Source organism: Paralichthys olivaceus, chromosome 11 (genome assembly GCF_024713975.1).
Source record: "Paralichthys olivaceus isolate ysfri-2021 chromosome 11, ASM2471397v2, whole genome shotgun sequence".
Lineage (NCBI taxonomy): Eukaryota > Metazoa > Chordata > Actinopteri > Pleuronectiformes > Paralichthyidae > Paralichthys > Paralichthys olivaceus.
This window is the reverse complement of record NC_091103.1, coordinates 9,779,129-9,797,488: the sequence shown is the minus strand read 5'-3', so window position 1 is coordinate 9,797,488 and position 18,360 is coordinate 9,779,129. Positions and strand designations below refer to the sequence as shown.

The 18,360-nt window shown below is 41.0% G+C and overlaps 1 protein-coding gene across 4 annotated transcripts in view; it reads left to right on the top strand.

The window, feature by feature from the left end:
- Positions 1-2,684: 2,684 nt before the first annotated feature.
- Positions 2,685-18,360, top strand: part of dscamb (Down syndrome cell adhesion molecule b) — a 114,324-nt gene continuing 98,648 nt past the window's right edge. For 2 of the 4 annotated variants that reach the window (XM_069533865.1, XM_069533866.1), the window contains exon 1: positions 2,690-3,569. In XM_069533865.1, the coding sequence (XP_069389966.1) occupies positions 3,527-3,569 (43 nt within the window). In that variant the 5' untranslated portion in view covers positions 2,690-3,526. Of the gene's footprint in view, positions 3,570-18,360 lie in introns of all 4 variants that reach the window. The other 2 variants (XM_069533864.1, XM_020095306.2) reach the window with 2 other exon arrangements.

The following is an 18,360-nucleotide window of genomic DNA, read 5'->3' as shown; positions in this document are numbered from 1 at the left end:
TTTGTTGTTGTTGTCTGTGGAATCCCAGCAAATATATATTAGATGGGAAGCTTCCCTCAGAGAGTTGGGTATTTTTGGATGCAGAGAATGAGGCGATTATTATGCAATTAGTTTTTAAGGTAAAAGGGAGATTAATCCCCACCAGCCAAATATTGGATCAAGCATAAGTCTTACAAAAAGCACTGTACTTATTATACTTGTTACATTGATTTTTCCTATAACATCCCTTAAACAACATATGTACACCTGCTCTCGTTTTAGTCGTTGTAAGGTCATTTGGTCAGTGTTGATGTTTCTCATGTGTTTGTTTGCTGTCAAACACATGTTGTGATCTTATACCGGGCTACTCCCATGTATGGTGTTTACGTGTGTATATACTGTACACACAGTGCGTATCCCACCCCCCTGTAAACCTTACCCTGACCCATATTCTGGGGTGAAAGAGTCATCTCTCCTCATTCCTTCTAAAATGACACCAAGCTCGATTGCTTCATCTGTGTCAGTATTAGTTTCTTCATCCTCTCTGGGTTTTGTTTATGTTCGCAGGCTGTTAATGTCACCTTCAGTGTCAAAAAGATATATATCATTTAACTTCATGGCTAAAACCACATGATGTGGTGTACTTTATTACCCGTTAGGCATGAGTATGCTTAGTCTTCAGCATCAGTGCAGTGGCCATTTTAAACCTGTTTAAAGTGTGTGTAGCAATCAACGATATCTTCAAACCCAATTTCACAACTTTTCAAGATAAATGCAAAAAAACCCCCCTGAACATTCTGCTTTTACTTTTAAGACAAAATGCTAAAGAGGAAGTGATTCTATGAATGTTTTTGTCTTGATGGGGATCTTTGTCAGTCTGATGTGGTGAAATTAAAATAATCAAATTCTCAAAATTATATGGCTGACTGCTACAGATCACTGGTTGCCTGTTTATCCAAATTTGATGAATATTGAACATATCGCACGTTCCAAACCGCACCAAACGCATTCCACATACAGACAGACAGACAGACAAACCAAATTTGACACTGCTCTTCCCGAGGCCATTAACAATACTCAAGGCAAATGTGAAGCAGATAAAATGAACAGTTGTTGAGATATGCAGCCTGACGTTTGTGGAATTAGTAGGTATATACACACATCCTTGAACTTTAGTCCTTGAAGTGAATTAAAATACAGAGGTGACCTTGAGCAAAGCATTTCTCTTCCTTTTGTAATGTAAATGTGCTGCATGTGCAACAGTGCTGAGAAGAAGAACGTGCATCTAGTGCATCTTACCAAACAAAGGTCTGATGAATGCAGCCAAGCTGGTATCACATCCTCCCTTCTTAAATGATCAAATCTCACAGTCTGCCCGCTGCTAATGAACTATGTGCTTGCTGGTCCTTGCCAAGAATCCAGTGGTGAAACAGCAGCACAATGCTCCTAATCCAGTCTAAATGACAGGCAGGATGTCTGACCCACTGCCCTGATTCAGCCATGTTTGCTCCTCAGTGCTACTTGTTTTGGGTTTATCTTATGGCTTAAGATGGAAAAGTCAAATGATCCTCTTACTCATTATTAAATGATTAAACATAAATTTGGTCTTAACAATAGCTCAAAAAGAGGACATTGGTAATTCCATAAAGGTCATTGCTAAATGCATTCAACAGAAAATGTTATTAAAAGGACAGTGAGACCATTTTAAGGCACGCCAGAACAGTGTGTACTGGTACAGATTTCAGCAAATGCAGTGCGGTGTTCGTCTACTGCACTGGAGTGACCACTGTAGAAGAGACAGGCAGACAACATTTGCCCTACAAGCATTTATATCACCATGAAAAAAACAAGGACAGACCACACACACATACACACACACACTCTCCCCCCCTGTATATTTATTATTATCTCAGTAATTCATATTTATTTTCCTTTGCACGCAGTCAGAATCGTGAAGCTCCTTCCCCTCAGTCCTGATATAAGGAGAGAAAATGAGTATCCTGGGGTGAATAAACAGGATTTCACTTTCAGTAGATTCTGTCATGTGGGATCGAGAATGAGATGCAGACTGGCCTGCTGGTTATATCACATTCAGTGGAACCCGGCTCTGTGGACAGGCCCACAGGCTCCCACAGCCTGATGCAGCTACACCCTTGACTTCAAGGCAAAGCATTAAAATGGAGGGGTGGAGGTGCTGGTGCTGATGGTGGTGGGTGCATTATGAGGTTGGGGGAAGCAGTGTGTGTGTGTGTGTGTGTGTGAGAGAGAGAGAGCCTTTGGGGTGGGGGGCATACTTTATTAACCCTCTGTTTTCTGCTGACAAAATGTTGCACCTGTCCCTTTTTTTTATCTTCTTTCCATGCAATTAACAAACCAATTTAATACATTTAAAAGCTCATTGAAACACTTTCCCCAGATCAATTCAATTGGATGCAAAACATGCGTAAAAGGATGGCTGGATTACCACAGAGGAAAAATCCCCTCTGTCCAAACCCATGTAAGGTATAAACCCCGTTTGCTCATTTCAAGCAGGGTCTGGCTCATCCTGCTGCACACTGAAGTCCACCTGAAAGCGACAGGCAGTGCTTTCCGTTTATGCCGGCGCATTTCCGTGCGTAAAAATGCCATCTCAGGTGCCGCGGTGCGTCAGGTGCAGCTCATTTCCTTAATGCAAATTGCGGCGCGCTCTTACACTCTGCACCTCCAGTGTAGCAGCCTGTGTTCTGCCCTCAGGAGCGACCGGGAGCCGCCTCTGCTGCTCCTTTAAGGCAATGAGGAATTAAAGCGTCTGCAGGGGCAGGGGGGAGAGGGTTATATTCTGTGCAATGCTCGCACAGCCAGTGTGGTGCGATTAGAGAGCAGCAGCAGGGAAGATGCGCTTGCTCGCCTCTTGCTGGACGCACAGAGGCGATGAAGATGATCTGACTTTTTTTCTGAAAAAGACAAACCTGTTTTTCCATTCTTACTCTGCCGCCTTCTCCCTTCCGTTTGCTTCTGTAGTTATTTTAATTTTATAAAATTTTAATTTTGCTCCCCCCCCCCCCAAGGATGGTCCGTCAGTCAAGCTTTTTATTTAGGAAATCGGAGCCTCTGATGTATATATATATTTTTACATATTTGAGTTGAGACACTTTGTTTGGGACAATTCTTTTATTTTTTTTTAGATTCCAGGATCCGGGCTCTGACTCAGCATCATTCACACCTGGGCTTCACCCCCTCAGCATCCTCTTTGAATAGCAGGGAGACGCAGCAAGACGCGGAGCAAGAGGAGGAGAGTGTGAGCACAGCTTCTCCCCCAAGACAATCACACAGGCGCATTTATGTTCCAAGCGCACAGAGAGGGCTGAGAAAAGAAGAGTGAAGAAAACAGTGTGCGGAAAAAGTAGGAAGGAGACATTAAAAAGTATAGAGACTTGGAAAGGTTTGCTTAAAGACAGTGGCAAATGTTTAACCTCAGCTCAAGCGCACAGAAGAGACACCCAGGGAGGCACCGGTGGTCGGAGGAAGAAGAGAAAGCATAGCTTGGGGGGCTTGAACGGAGCAGGGCATGTGGATATTGGCTTTTATCTTTTCCCAGAGCATCTTGAATGGTAAGTTTGTCATCTTTTCTATGTAATTAATATTATTATAATGCTCATTACCTACTGCAGAAAGCAAACAGACAGCTAAGTGACTGAGAGGGAGGATGGAGGTCACCTGTGACCCACATGAAATGCATTTTATATGCTTGTCAAAAGGCTGACACTCCTGATAGAGGGAGAGAGACGGGCGAGGCATGATTTAAAAAAAAAGAAAAGAAACCCTTTAAGATTTCCTACAAACCATTGGACACATCTCTGGCCTTCAGATATTCACTATATCCTGAGCCAGATGGAATAACACAGCTAAATTGGGTTGGTTTAGACCCTGGATTCAATTAACTGGTTTGGTTGCATTGGTTTAATTGTGTTTTTAATAAATCTCAATTGTTGTTTAATTTGCACAATGCAGTGTACTTCAGTTTGTCATTATTTGATACCCAATGATACCTGTTCTGTCACAACCCTGTTCCACTGTGGCCCTTAGTAATAAGTGACGTATTTGATATAATGGACATTTGGTTTAACCCCTTCCCCCTCCCCCACAGTTAGCAGATTTTTCAAGTTCAAAGTGGCATAAATGGATGTGATGCTTTAAAATGATTGATTTTACACTGATATGTAAGATTCAGTCACCTTTTCTTCCATTTTCAACACATGTAAAATTCAGTTGTATTCATCCTCTGTCAGAATGTTTTCTGCATCTACAACCAATTTTGTCTTAAATCGTAGCAATACATTATACTATTTATCATCACATGTAGTTTGCAGAGAGAAAATGATGCACCATTAGTGCAAATAGTTTATGATAGTGATAAAGAAATATTTTTAATTAGATACATTCCAGAGGTCACATATTTCTAGAAGTGCAAAAGTAGCTCACAAACACACACAAAACTGTGGAATACATTTTCCATTCAAATCGTTGAGAAGCTAATTCTCCATTCAAATACTGTATTCTAACCCCAGGTTTGGTTTTGCATCTTGTCTGTGTTTTCTTGCACACATGTGTGCGTCAGCGTGTGTGCCACTGCTGTCACCATGCACGCACATTTGTGTGCTCATATAGTGTATCTATAATCAATAGCAGAAAATTGATACAGTTTATTGCATTCAATTATTGGCCAGAGTCCCCTCTACAGGGAGGGATTATGGCTGACTGGGTGTGTACGAAAACAGTGGGAAGAAAAAAGAGAGTCGAAGAAGGAGCGGGAGAGGAAAAGAAAATGGAAACATATGTATAAGAAAACATGTCGGGGCAACAAGATGGGGATTGTTCACGCACTGAAACAAAATCACGCCCACGGTTGGCTGCATTTGTACCTAAGGGTCAAGAAAAGCTGAATTAAAAATTTGGGGAAGTGAGGATTTACAGGTATGAATATATTCAACCACATCAAGGGGCTGGGATATATAATTTGGTACCGTTCCCTAAAATGGATTTTCCCTCCTGGCCGGGATAATAAAATAAGGCTTAGAAATGGATTTTTGTTTCTGTGTTGTCGCCTCTTTCAGTGCTGAGGCAACGCTCGCTCGCTACCGTTTATTGACACCGACTATAATGTGGTATCTCCCTCAGCCCAGCTTGTGCTGAAACTCATAAAGGAACAATAAAGAATCCTCATTAATCATAATCATCCGACTTTGACATTAGATCAACTGCCATGCAAGATTGTGTCCGTTTTATTGCATAGGGGATTACTGAAGAGGCCTGTGGCACACAACTGAAAGGGACTGAGCAGTAGACGGCAGACATTACACTTTTTGTGTTCGCCGTCCGCACTGCAATATATGCTTTTTTTTTAAAGAACGTGTTTGTGTGACTCGCTGTTTGCGTTGTCATTTATGTTTGATTTTCCCCCCCATCACCGTGCAGGTGCCTCGCTGTACGACTTTGTCCTCTGCGGCTGGTTGTTTTGTTGATTGTCATGAAAATTAGGTGTTCGACGGCTGAGCAGGCGTTGTTTCGAATGAATGAATGAATGAATGAATGAATGACCTTGTAGATAGAAGCAACACAGCGATTGGATTACACACGATTCTTGCTGTTTTAGACCTATCACATGCTCACTGGCCTGTCTCTATGGTAACCTCCGTCATGGGTGTCAAGGGCTATGTCCGGAAACGTTCACTCATTCACTCTATATGTGGTGGGAAACTGTAAGGCGTGTTGTTTTCTTGTGGCAAAAAGAAAAATGGTATTCAACATGATTAAGATTGTTCAGTTCATGGTGATTGTTACTTTCTCACTCTCACAGTGTTGAATATAATAATCAGATATTATTACAAAAAGGCAGATCCCGGAGATTGTGGATTATATTGTGACTGTTTTTGGATATCGATTATTTGACCCAGAAGCACATGGAGCTAATCTCATCCTTTCATATCAGCGTGTCCTCAGGTGGTGAGGGGCCAAATGGTGAACAAGCTGCTCGCTGACTACAGGCTTCTTCTCCATGTTGTGTTGTGGTCATTTCACTGCACACTTAATAAACACACAATAAACTAAACAAAAATGCTGTCATCATGGACATTATTACAAGACATATAGAAAGAAAGCAGCACCTAGATTTTCCCTTCCAGATAAAAAGAAAATGTAAAAATGAATTATGACACCTCTGACAGACAGGTTTACTTCTTCTGTTCTATTTCAGACCTTTTGTTTTTGCTGTAGCCTGCGCCTATCAAAGTAGAATCTGTAAATTCAGTCATCAGCACAGGGGAGGAAACATATTAAATATCTCTGCCTGAAAGCTGCCTCTAGGCAAAACCCCAGCAAGCTAAACTGGCCTATTCAAACTCTCATTGCAGAGACATAATGAGACGAGGCTTCTCTCACAGTCCCTGTGAAGACTGTGGTGATTTGTAGACGTGCACGCGGCTTAACCTGATGCTCACGACTTAGAGAGGACTTATCTGTTATGTCTTAAATTAAAAAAAATGAACATTTACACACAGATCAAGGGATCACGCAATCAAATTTTAATCTCAATTAGCGGTGACCTTTCTCGAGGGGTAAAAAGGCAGATCCACTTTGAAACAAGGCTCTTCCAGCCCAGTGCAAGTTACCGTGCAGTAAACATCTGCCAACATCTTTTAGCCTGCCAATTTTACATGACCCTACAATATTAGCAACCTGAGACACTGGATGAAAATGCTACAGAGGGAGCGGGGGGGGATGGATGGATTGAACTTGGCCGTGATGAGACAACGGGGGAACTGGTGTTAGCATGGCAATAAATCTACACCAAGGTGGCGCACTGGTGAGAGCTCCGTTCGTCGGAGCTCCGAGGCAATTCTCAAGACGTCCAAAAGATCACCGGCCTCCCGGTGGCAAACTGCGGCCTCGCACAGCGGAGGAGCGAAACCTGAGCGGCCTTACAGCTGCACTCACAGCCATTAGTTTGTTTACTAATCACCAATTAGGATTTGGCTGCAGAGGCAGTATCACAACTCATGAAATGAAATTACCTCCATGAAAACAAGTAGCGTACAGTGAAGTGATGGATCATCTCGTGCAGTCGTGCTCTGATATGAATATCTAATGGGCTAAATTAAGTTTACATACCCACTTTACTCAGGAACACTTGTGAGTTATAAGGGGGGGTTGTTGCCTTATATTTCGAACTCTGTGTGTGATTCCAGTTGAAAGGGCGGCTAATGTTGCGTAATGGATACTCTGATATGTGATCATAATAGATATCCCCTAGTTCATACATCCCCATAATGAGGGCTACTCTACTCTACTGTACCTCCTTGAGCCTGTCTCCCTCTCTAATTAGGAGCAAGCTTTGGCGACTGTGTGTGTTTGTGCGTGCATGTGTCTGTGTGTTGTGTTGAATCCCACCCGATGTAAAAATCTAATTACCAATCACACTGTGTCTGTCTGGATTCCACTGAATCAGAGGTGTAATTGTGCGAGCCGGCGTGTAACTGTCTCTTGCATTAAAATGTTAACGATATCATTTAGCATCTGCGGGGAAGAGCAGGAAAGCCCTCAGCACCCAGATGTAGGTGTCTGATCATGCGTGCAAAGTGGGGTTGTAGTAATTCACTCAGCACCTGTCAGAGTGACATGTTATATTACCGTGCAGCGCCGCACAGGTACTTTCATAAAGGAACCGGCGTAAAAAAGGTTTATTTGACAGTTTGAATCTGACTAAGTTGAGAAACAGGCCCTTCTGCTCTGCTGTGTGGAACTCAAACATTTCTAGAAAGTAAAAACTCACAAGTTCCGATGCGGAGCCTCGCTGTTTTTGCATAACACCCCTTCAACACTTTCATTAACAGGCAAGTCCAAGATACTGAGCCTGCTGCTTATTCATTTCATAGAAATGAGAGACTAACCTTGCATGCAAAGATTGCTCAATCACCTATAATTATCTTTAGTACGTCTTCACTTTTTCTTACAGTTACAGCTATTAAGACTTTGTATAAGCAATATACAAACAGCTATATATTTGATCAGATCACTAACTTGTGTTCAAGCAGAATTTATCTGCTATAAAAATATGAATTTTTACATGAAGATGACAACACACATCTGATTTCTATCTGCAGGTGCATAAGTAAACCAACCATGACATGGCAGACACACAAAGGCATTGTATTCTCGTGCCCGTTGCAGGTCTCGTTTCACGCATCGAGTTATGAAATCTTTTTTAATGAGTTTAGAGCTTTTAAACAACTCTTTCTAATGTTTGTGTAATAACCAAGAGTAAGGAAAACGGATCAGGTGTGACATATGCTTTTAAATAATTCACCAAATATCCACGTTAATCATGAAAAGTCTGTATTGGATAAACAGTATGTGGTTGGTCACTTGTGAGAGATGGATTTACAGTTTGACAAATGTGTAACATCTGGCAATCTGGGATTAAAAGCTACTGTTTAAAGTTGATTGTAGAATTATTCTTAATGGTTTATAAGTGATGACGTGAGCAACTGGTGTACCAACTTTTCTCCTGACTTTCAGAGCTGTTGTTTCAAATTGAAAACTCATTTTTCAAATTATTCCAACAATAAAATGATGCATACAGAATAGAGGCTGTTTATAAATACTGTCAACTGACCTATATTATATGAGAGTCCTTTGTGGCAGTGTTTGCAGCTGTGATGAGTTTAGCTCAATTTCCATCAGTTGTTTATTTCATTTTGTGCAACTGCTTTTTACAAAAATGCTTTTTTAATTTAATTAATTTATAATGCTTAGAGTTTATGATTAAATCACAACGGATGAAGTATTCTGCAGTTTATCGTAGTGTGGGTAGTATTTCCTTATTACGCTGAGTGCCTTATAAGATCCTGTTAAGGAAACTTTCAAATACATTTTATCATTAATAAACATAAATGTAGCAGCTCATCAACTGGAACCAAATACTGGTAGATGTGATCAACACCTGGAATTAATGTGTGTCCAGTGACCACATTGAGTTCCGATTGTGATCTGTGTCATTGGCTGTTTTCGGGACCGCTGACTAACATCCTAAGTATTATATATATTACATATTACAAAATGAGTATTTGATGCATTCCAACTGTATATGTAGTATAGTATGTAGATATTGTGCTTGTGAGAAATGTCCAGATGTATACTGAATTATCAAGATTCTCTGAGTTTGTGCTGTAAGCTTAGTGGACACACTAAACTGCCCCACAACGCATTGCGCTTATTGTGTTTTCTTGCTTTTCGATTGGTCGGTACTTCGCTCCATCCACAGGTGTCTTAAACAATGAGAGGACTGAGGGAAGGACTGCTTCCTGTGTTTACTGGCTAATGGCTGCGAGCCGTCTAGCTGCTGCTACTTCACTGGCATCGGAACAGTCACGTGTGGTTATGATTCTTCGTTTTACACTTGTTGTCACTGTGGTCACAATGTGTCCCTGGACACCTCTGGAGCCGGTTTGTCCGATCTGATCACAATCCGTCCTTGTTATGTTTCAGGTCCATTTACACCTGCACTTTCCTGTGGTCAAGCCCTATCTGATTGCAGTCTGATCACCCAGAATGCACTGTGTAAATGGGGTATATGTTCCTAATGAAAATATTATTCCAAGGAGAGGTTTGCTTGCATTGGCAACATGAGTAATTCCTGTAAATACCATTGTAAATATAAATTGTCCATCTCTGCACAAATATACCATCATTCAGTCAATTGTTTATAGTTGTATTTCACTTGTCAATTAAAATTTTCTATATTCAGTTTGTGTGGGCCTGGAGTCCATGCAGTGTACCGTGTGTGTGTGTGTGTGTGTGTGTGTGTGTGTGTGTGTGTGTGTGTGTGTGTGTGTGTGTGTGTGTGTGTGTGTGTGTGTGTGTGTGTGTGTGTTGTGCTCTGTGAACTATGCCTGCAGTGCTTGTGGTCAGCTCCCCACCACAGCTATTGTTCATTGTGGAAGACAGGTGGTGGAGGTGTGATGAGTTCGCTATCCATCACCCACCAAGACAAACATTCACGCCGGACCTCATAAATACTGCCTCTTAATCCAGTCCTCCACATACCAGACCCAAGGCTGAATTGATCCCTGCGACTCCGGCCCGGACCATAATGCATGTGCCTGACGTATTGTGGCTCACTAACACAACCGCCGCTGTCTTTCTCTCTCTCCATTTTGCTTTATTCTACAGGCCGATCTTTTTAAAAAAAACAAATCAAATATCACACATTTCTTCAACCAGTTTTCCAACCATTTCCTGTGTGCTGCGTATTTCCAATCCACGGCCTTAATCAGATTATTTGAGCCTGCGTTTCCAAACGATATGTCACCAATAGGTCCGCCCGTGTGTCTCATGCTCCACAGTGTGAATATTAAACTAGGCTAAGGGATAACGGAGGAGGCAGAGCTAGATAGACAGAGTGACAGAAAGACAAATGGGTCCAGCTTGGATTCTCGACACTGCTTTTTATTTTTAAACCTGGCACAGATGCTAAGATTTAAGACCAAGTTAGCGGGGGTTATTTTTAGCCGGCCATTTTTAAAGCGCTGTCATCTTGTTGGAGTTGAGGTAAGGTGTGTGGGGAGAGCGACTACGTGTGTGTGAGATGTGGGTGCTTTAATTGTGTGTTTGCTGGTGTTTATTGTGCACAAGCAAGCACTTATATACATAGGGAGGCGCGCGGTTTACAGAGTGTGTGTCCTTGTGTGCATGTGTACTTTGTGTGTTTAATTGGGGAACCGAGTTGGGTGAGTGGGTTATGGGTGTGACACGGAGTGGAGCCACAGGAGTCTGATTTATGTCCTTCCAGCCACTCATCGATCCCCCGGCCTGGTGTGAGACTGAGTGCGCTGTCAATAATCTTAGCACTTTGTGGTATTCCTAGAATTCCCCAGACCTCCTCTGTTCAGACCGAGGTGTGATGCTGCAGTAAGCCATCTTGTCCGAGATCAAATAAGAGGGCACGGGGCCTGGCAGCAGTGCATTTGATTGCGGGGTTGTCGAGCAGTGAATGGATCATTCTGCAGCGGAAGAGCTGTTTGGAGGAAATGGAGAATTGGAAGTATTGTTCGTACAAAGGGAGGTAATTTGGACAGAACCTGGTGCGGGTCCCCAGAAACATGTAGCTGTTTAGGTTGTTGCTAAGTGTCCCCGTAGACTGTTGCCAGGATGAGGTCTATTATGTGATGCTCTCCGTGTGTCTCTCGCTAGACCATCCATCCCCACAAGTGATTATGCTAATTAATGTTTGATCAGATGATTAAATTAAAACTCCATTCATCCAAAGCGCTAAATGCTCAGAATATATTTGTGTCAGCTCGGCTGCCGTGACTTCGCACTCCAGAGTCTCCCCCCCCGCCCCCGTGTCCCATCCACTGGAGGAAAGGATGACCAGAGAGAAGAAGGAAGAAACGGAACAAAACACCTCCCTTCTTTGTGTTTTTAATTCAGGCAGTGGCAGATTTAGAAGCAGGCTTGTAATAAAAATAAGCCAGGGGGCTGGTTAGGTGGGAGAAGAGGACAACGAGTAGAAATAGGAGGAATTGGAGGAAATATGGGTGTGTGTGTGTGTTTTTGTGTCTGTGTGTGTGTTGTTGTGTATGTGTGTGTGTTCGTTTTTGTGTGTGTGTTTTGTGGGGGTAGGGTAGGGGGGAGTAGCACTGAAAGGAGCCGTGCTGTGGTCCCCTAAGTGTTGAATAAACATGCTTGGTTTAGGGAAATGGCTGCGATAAATGTTTAATATGATAAGTCCATAAAGACGGTCAAATGAGTCTGGAGTATTAAAATGAACGTGGCACGCAGCAGCAGCTCTGACGGAGGACGAGGAGGAGGGGGTAGGGTGGGGGCGGTGGGGGGGTTGGGGGCTGATAATGGCAGGCAGAGCTAACAGGATGAGAGCAGCCAGCTGCTGTGACATCAACATTAACACACTCCACCAGCTGCTGGTCACAGACGTCTCTGGACAAATCAGGGACAGAGGTATATATTCAAAGGTCCGCCACGGCCTCACAATGACATTAGGGCCCGTTCAACGCTGGCAACAAGAGCCGCATATTTGTGCAGCACTTTTCAAAGTAAAGGTGGAAATAAACAGTCAACTGGAATTAAAGGAGCTCTTGCACTGGAGCCAACGACTCATAAATATTGGAGTAAAACAATTTCGCAAAAAGAAAAGGAAATTGAGATTTTACAATTTTATAGAACAGACCAAAAATTGAGTAGTGGTAGGAATACCATCAAAACGAAAAAGCAATACAAGTTCAAAGTGTCCAGTAGAAAGACCGTCCCCTGCACATTATATTTATATTTCCAATCGATTTGTGAGACATGTGCTGCAACAAGACCTATGATTTATATCTGACATCTAACATACTAAACACATCTGTAAAATGTTGAATGACATCTTAATTTGTTTTCCTTGAAATACAAGATCTTCACATAGTAACTCTGATTATATTTAGGCCCTCACAGCCCTCGATTAAGGTCAGGAAGAAGATGGTGCACTGAGTTAACCAGTGAAAAGTCAAAAGTGAATCAAAGCTTTATTAACAAATAATGAATCCTCATCTCTGGTGTCTTGTATTTGCATGCAGAATTAAAATGTACCACTTCCTTCACTTGAAGAAAGATGCCACCACTCATTTTACAAGTTAAAGACATTTCCCTTAAAAAAATCATTTTGTATACCAAATTACTAGGAGACAGGGCTTCAGCAGTCCTTCTGTGGTCTTTAAATGCTGTTTTAGCCACACTTTGAAATGATTTACTTTGCACTATAAGAATGTATAGATTTCATTTTGTAGTTTTTCTTGACTCAGGAGAGCACACACCTCTACCAAGGCCCAACAATCAAGTTGAACCACATTTCACACACTGATAGATATCATTTCCCTTATTTCCCTGATGTTTTTCATCAGGATCCAGGATCTGGGAAAATTATTCAAATGTAAAAAAAAAAAAAGAAAAATCCTGGATCAAAGTCAACTTTATAGTCAATTCTGCCACATGTACAGGACTGAAATACTGTTTCTCTCTGATCCCCAGCGCAAATAGACAAGTAGAAAAGACAAGCACAGCATCCGCACAGTGATCCGGATACATACATATCCTCATTGGCAGAAGTTTTCCCTCAAAATATATTTGTTAAACCAAATATACCTGCTAATACCTTTCACAAAAGACATTCTGTGGTCTCTCCTCTGCTGTTATTTGAACCACAGTTTGAAATGATTTATTTCACTCTCTAAGATTACTTGATTTTGATGATTTGATTTGATAAAATGACCATGGCTTAATTGATTCAGCAACATGAAATTCATACAGTCACCAATGGAGATAGGACAAAGTGCTACGAATATGGAGGAAAAAACATTTTGTCTACGACTTCAGAAAGGTGTGCCGTGCCTACAGTGAACAAATTCAGACAACATGAGTGAAATGAAATCCTTGAGGCCGGAGAGTGTCAGCGTCAGGTCATTCTCTTCAGCAGCCTCTCATGTCACAGCTCGTGTGCACCGATGCCTTCGTGGACACACACCCAAACCTCCTGGATATTGTGTTACCTCGGCTGGCATGCAGGTGGACAGCGGTCACGTTAAGACACCATCAACAGCAGCTCTTGTGAGGACCCTTAACCTTAATGTTTGCTGACATAATAAGGTTGCTTGTCCAGTTGTGCTATGTCTGCTTGTCTGAGGTAAGGCTTTTTCGCCAATGTTGCGTTCACCAAACGACGAAAATGCTGCTGCTTAATTGTGTTATCGGAAGAGATGGTGCATGTTGACAATCACATTAGTTTGGAGGTGATTAGATTACATTCACTCAAGTCTCAATGAGATGCTTTTAAGTGTAATAGTTAATTACAAAGAGTCTTAAGGAGAAGAAGCTTATAATCAAACTTTATAAGTGCAAACAGGTTGAGAACAAGCTGACTGAAATATCAGGAATTTCAAAGATACACCATAAATAATCATAATGACTTTGTGTTATCTGAACTCAGCAACAATATAGTGTTTAAACATGTTTGGACATCCATCTAAGAACACGGCAGTAGATGTAAAGTGTTTGTGGTTTTACTGCATGAAAGAGACCATGTGTGTCTGTTTGTTATAGTGTCTGTAACCTGAATATCATTTCACATTAAATATACAAAATAATCCATTCAACAGCAGAGGATGCTTGTATTTACTTATTTATCTTTATCTTAGACTCTTTGGTTTGATGGTGATTCTGTTTTACTAACAGACAACAGGAGCAACCGGGGTTCAGAATCTTTAAATATTTTTCTATATTTATTGGTTGTCGCAATTTAACATAATGTCCAACTGTAAACAAACCTAAACCTTAACAATATGAAATAAATTAATACAAAATAAAACACCAAAATAGAAAACTAAACTCCACATCACATACATATGTAAACTGTTTACTGCATATCAGTTTGGTATGACTTCACCAAAACACATTTGATTGCAATAACCTATATATCACATGAATTATCGTTATGGTTATTTTGAGCACCACCATATCTGCATGGGCTGCACCAGGCTGCAGTCAAACCTTTCTTTTTTCAACAGTTCGTAGCAAACCAGCAATGTTGCACCTCACTCGAATAAATCATCCATAGAATATATTTATAAACATACTCATCCAGGCCTGTTTGTCAAACGGATTAGCATTAGCTTTCTATAAATACATAGTTAATTAGGTTGAGGAGAGGCAACCGCTCAGTGCTGCTCTCCTCAATTCTTTGGTAAAATCAGAAAATTATTGAATTAAAAGGTGAGATTGCAGTTGTAAAAAATGTGCAGAGGTAAATGGATTCAGATTCACATGGTGAAACCTCACTCATAGTAAATATACACTCCAGTGAATCACTTTAAATGTAATCTTTGTTTTATTTTACTTTATTACAGACGTGGGTTTCCCTGCACTTTCCATAGTGCGTCTCACATTACACAGCAATATTAGATTTGTACTAGAGGAAGTTTTATTCATCAGCAGCAGCAGCAGAGGGAGCTGCTTTAGTTTGCTACAGTGAAATCCCTCATCAGATCCTCTTCCATCCACTCATCATCATCATCATCATCATCAGCAGCAGCAGCAGCAGCAGCATAATTTAGACATCAATGTCTTTATTGCTCAGTTTTACTAAACGAGAAACAGTCCAGGGTTTTCTGGCTTCCCCTTGATGAGACAGGCAGCCACTCTGGCCCATTTAAGACATGAAAATAGAGCGGGGAGGAGGAGGAGGAGGCTCATCTGCTGTGGGGGCCTCGTTTTTAGCGTTGCCTGCCCCTCCTAGACATCAGAGGACAGATCTGTCGGTGCGGATCAGCAGCTTGTGCACGGCCGACCCTTTCTACTGTCACAGCGCTGCTTAATATTCATGAGAGCAAATTGCAAGACCGTCATTTAACTTTGTGCATGGTGTATTGCCTCTGGGCAGATCAGATCAGTGGGAATGCTTACTCACACTGGGCTGCTCGGCTCTGGATGGTTGTTGTCTGCCCGTCTCAGAACTTCTAGCGATTATATCTCACATTCAGGTTCATGGACTTTGATATACAGCTAAAATCATTAAAGTGAAGTGTTATTTTCAACGCTTTCGATCAGATTAAATGCAAGAGAAAGTTCTTATACTGTATTTGACATTTGGGTCATGAACAGGTCAAGGAACTATTTTTAGCTGCTATGAACGCAGCACTGTCCCATGTTTAAACACTGCAAACATCATACCAGTGCTAGCTCACACTAGTAGGAATACAAATTTGTTAAGGAGAAAAATTGTTCTTTGGCCACTGTGATTGTTGAATGTGAGCGAGCTAGGTATGATCCTTGCATCCTCGGCAGACTAACCCGAGGGCACAGAGCAGAGAGCGACTTTAATTACCCAGGGTTCCTGCTGTCACTTTGTCACCGCGAAGCACACGGTGCCATGCTGCTGTGCAGTGCAGAGTGCCCCTGCCGTGGCGGTGATGACAACCCAGACAATGGCTCTGCTCGCTCAACAGATCCAACACAAGTGCCCTCTGAAATATAGGAAGCTGAATCAATCCCACTGTCTCTATGATCCTCTCTTTTCCTCCTCTTGTTTGCTCTCTGCTGTTCTTCCTCCTCCTCATGTTAGACCGTGCTCAAGAAAAAAGCCAGCGGCTGCATGAAAGACGGAATATGTAACTACAGAATGAGTTAAATAGGTTGTCACCAGTTGCCCATGTGGTCCTTTCATTTAAAACTGTTGTCACGCGAGAGGTTCAAAACAACGCTACATGACTTTTACATGCTTTGATCAGGCATGTGAGAAGCTTTTGTGAAAAAAGATTTATGCTGTATATTGACAATTGCGATGATGTAGAACCTCCGTTCTTCTTGTGAGTCAGCAGACCCAGTTAGAGAACTTCTCTTTACCTGCTGTTTGTTCACATTGGCATTGATTGCACGTTTACTTAAATGAAGCGCCCCAGTGGCTCTGAAAGCGCACTGTCATGGTTGGTTACACCCTGTCAGCTGATCAGTTCTGTTGTGTGAAGGATCACAGTCCTGTGAAGATACCAAACCACAGGTATTGTTAGTCATATTGGACAGTAACTCTGTGGGAGCATTACAGCAACTGCTTCTTTGAGTCACATTTTAAAATATGATGTAAAATCACTTCAATCGAGTTAACATCACATTTTTTAAGGTAAATGTTCCACAAAGACAACAGGGTTAATCTTAATAATGAAAAAAAAAACAAACACATTTCATCCAATTCTATATTCTGGTGCAAATTAAGCAACATATTGCATACTATTGTGTGTTATACATATATAGGCATATATTTACTTCAATATTTCTATACTCAATTCACAATTACAGTATTCATACTTGTATAATCATCCTGAGCACTTTGCTCAAGTTTGTTTCTCTACACATAATATTTGGTCTATAATGAAAGGTATATATTACATATTCACTGCATTTAATTTTCCATTTTATTCTTATTTGTTATTTATAACCTTTATTTATTTTATTTTACACTTTCATGTGTTCTTGTCTACCTCCTTTTGATTATCTGCCACTATAACAAGTGAATTTCCCCAGTGTGAGATCAATAAAGCTGATTATCAAATTAGACTATATGAGAATTTTAGCACTTCTCATCTGACACAGGTACAAACTAGCTGGTGAACCTAGTGGACCATAAAGCTGCTAAAGAGCCAGATATTTCCATCAGGGTTTGGTGGAGACAAAAACTAAGGTAAAACAAGAGCGAACTTAATATTCATCTGGTGGCAACACACTTCAAATGATATAATATATTGCGTGGTATCTATACTGCCATAAAGTTTGACAAATCAATTTAAAAGGTGTTATTTCAATTTATTTCTTTATTTAATATATAAACCTTTTTAGCATGCAAATAGTTCATATCTTAAAATTCATGTCTACTGAACATTTGTAGTATATATAAAAAAGGTAAATATTAAAGATGATTATTACCCTCTTGTCCGTTATAAATCCTGCAAGATAATAATTGATCTAAATTACAGTCATGGTATAGTGAGAACGATCTTACAAGTATGCGTACCAAAGCAAAAAAAAACGACATACAAGTTAAATAGAGTAGGAAGAAAGAAGCATACCCGCTCTTCTGCTGATCCCAAAACATAAATGGTTTAAATGAAACAGCTTCTTTCCCTCAACCCTTCTCCCTAAAGATATCCCGGCAGTGAAATAATCATAGTCAATTATAGATGCATATAATGCATTATTGAACAGTGTCATTTATTTCACCTTTACGCTTGAGATCATGAAAAATTATGCCAATTACTGATTTCCTCTTGGGCAATGTAGTAAGTGGTCGGGCCCCGAGGCCATTTGTTGGGGCATGACTTGGTGCTCTTTGCGAGGTCTGAGAGGGCGACGTACCAGTCGGAGTCACTGGAATATTTGTGATATGTTTCCTGAGTTTAGTCAATTAGGAAAACGAGTAGCGCACCCTTCCACCAGAGTCCATTCATTTTTTTATTTTTTTATTAAATCAATCTCGCTATCACTCAGCCGATCTAAATTGAGTTGCTCGCTCATACTTTTCATATGTGAAATAGACGAATATCAGAACAGCCATGACATAAATCCTAATCCAATTTCTCCGATGCTTGAGCAGAATATAAGCTTTCCAAGTAACCACGCACTTCTCTGATCAATATTTCTCCAGCCGTTTGCTATTATAGCTCTGTAACATATCAATAAACAAATAAGCATCAATTAACTAAGTGCCCGAATTTTATTTTCTGAAAACTCTGATGTGGGCCAGTCTGTTATTGCATTTTTTTAAAATGAAGAAAATACAAGAATTAGTTTCTTTGTACAAATGCATTC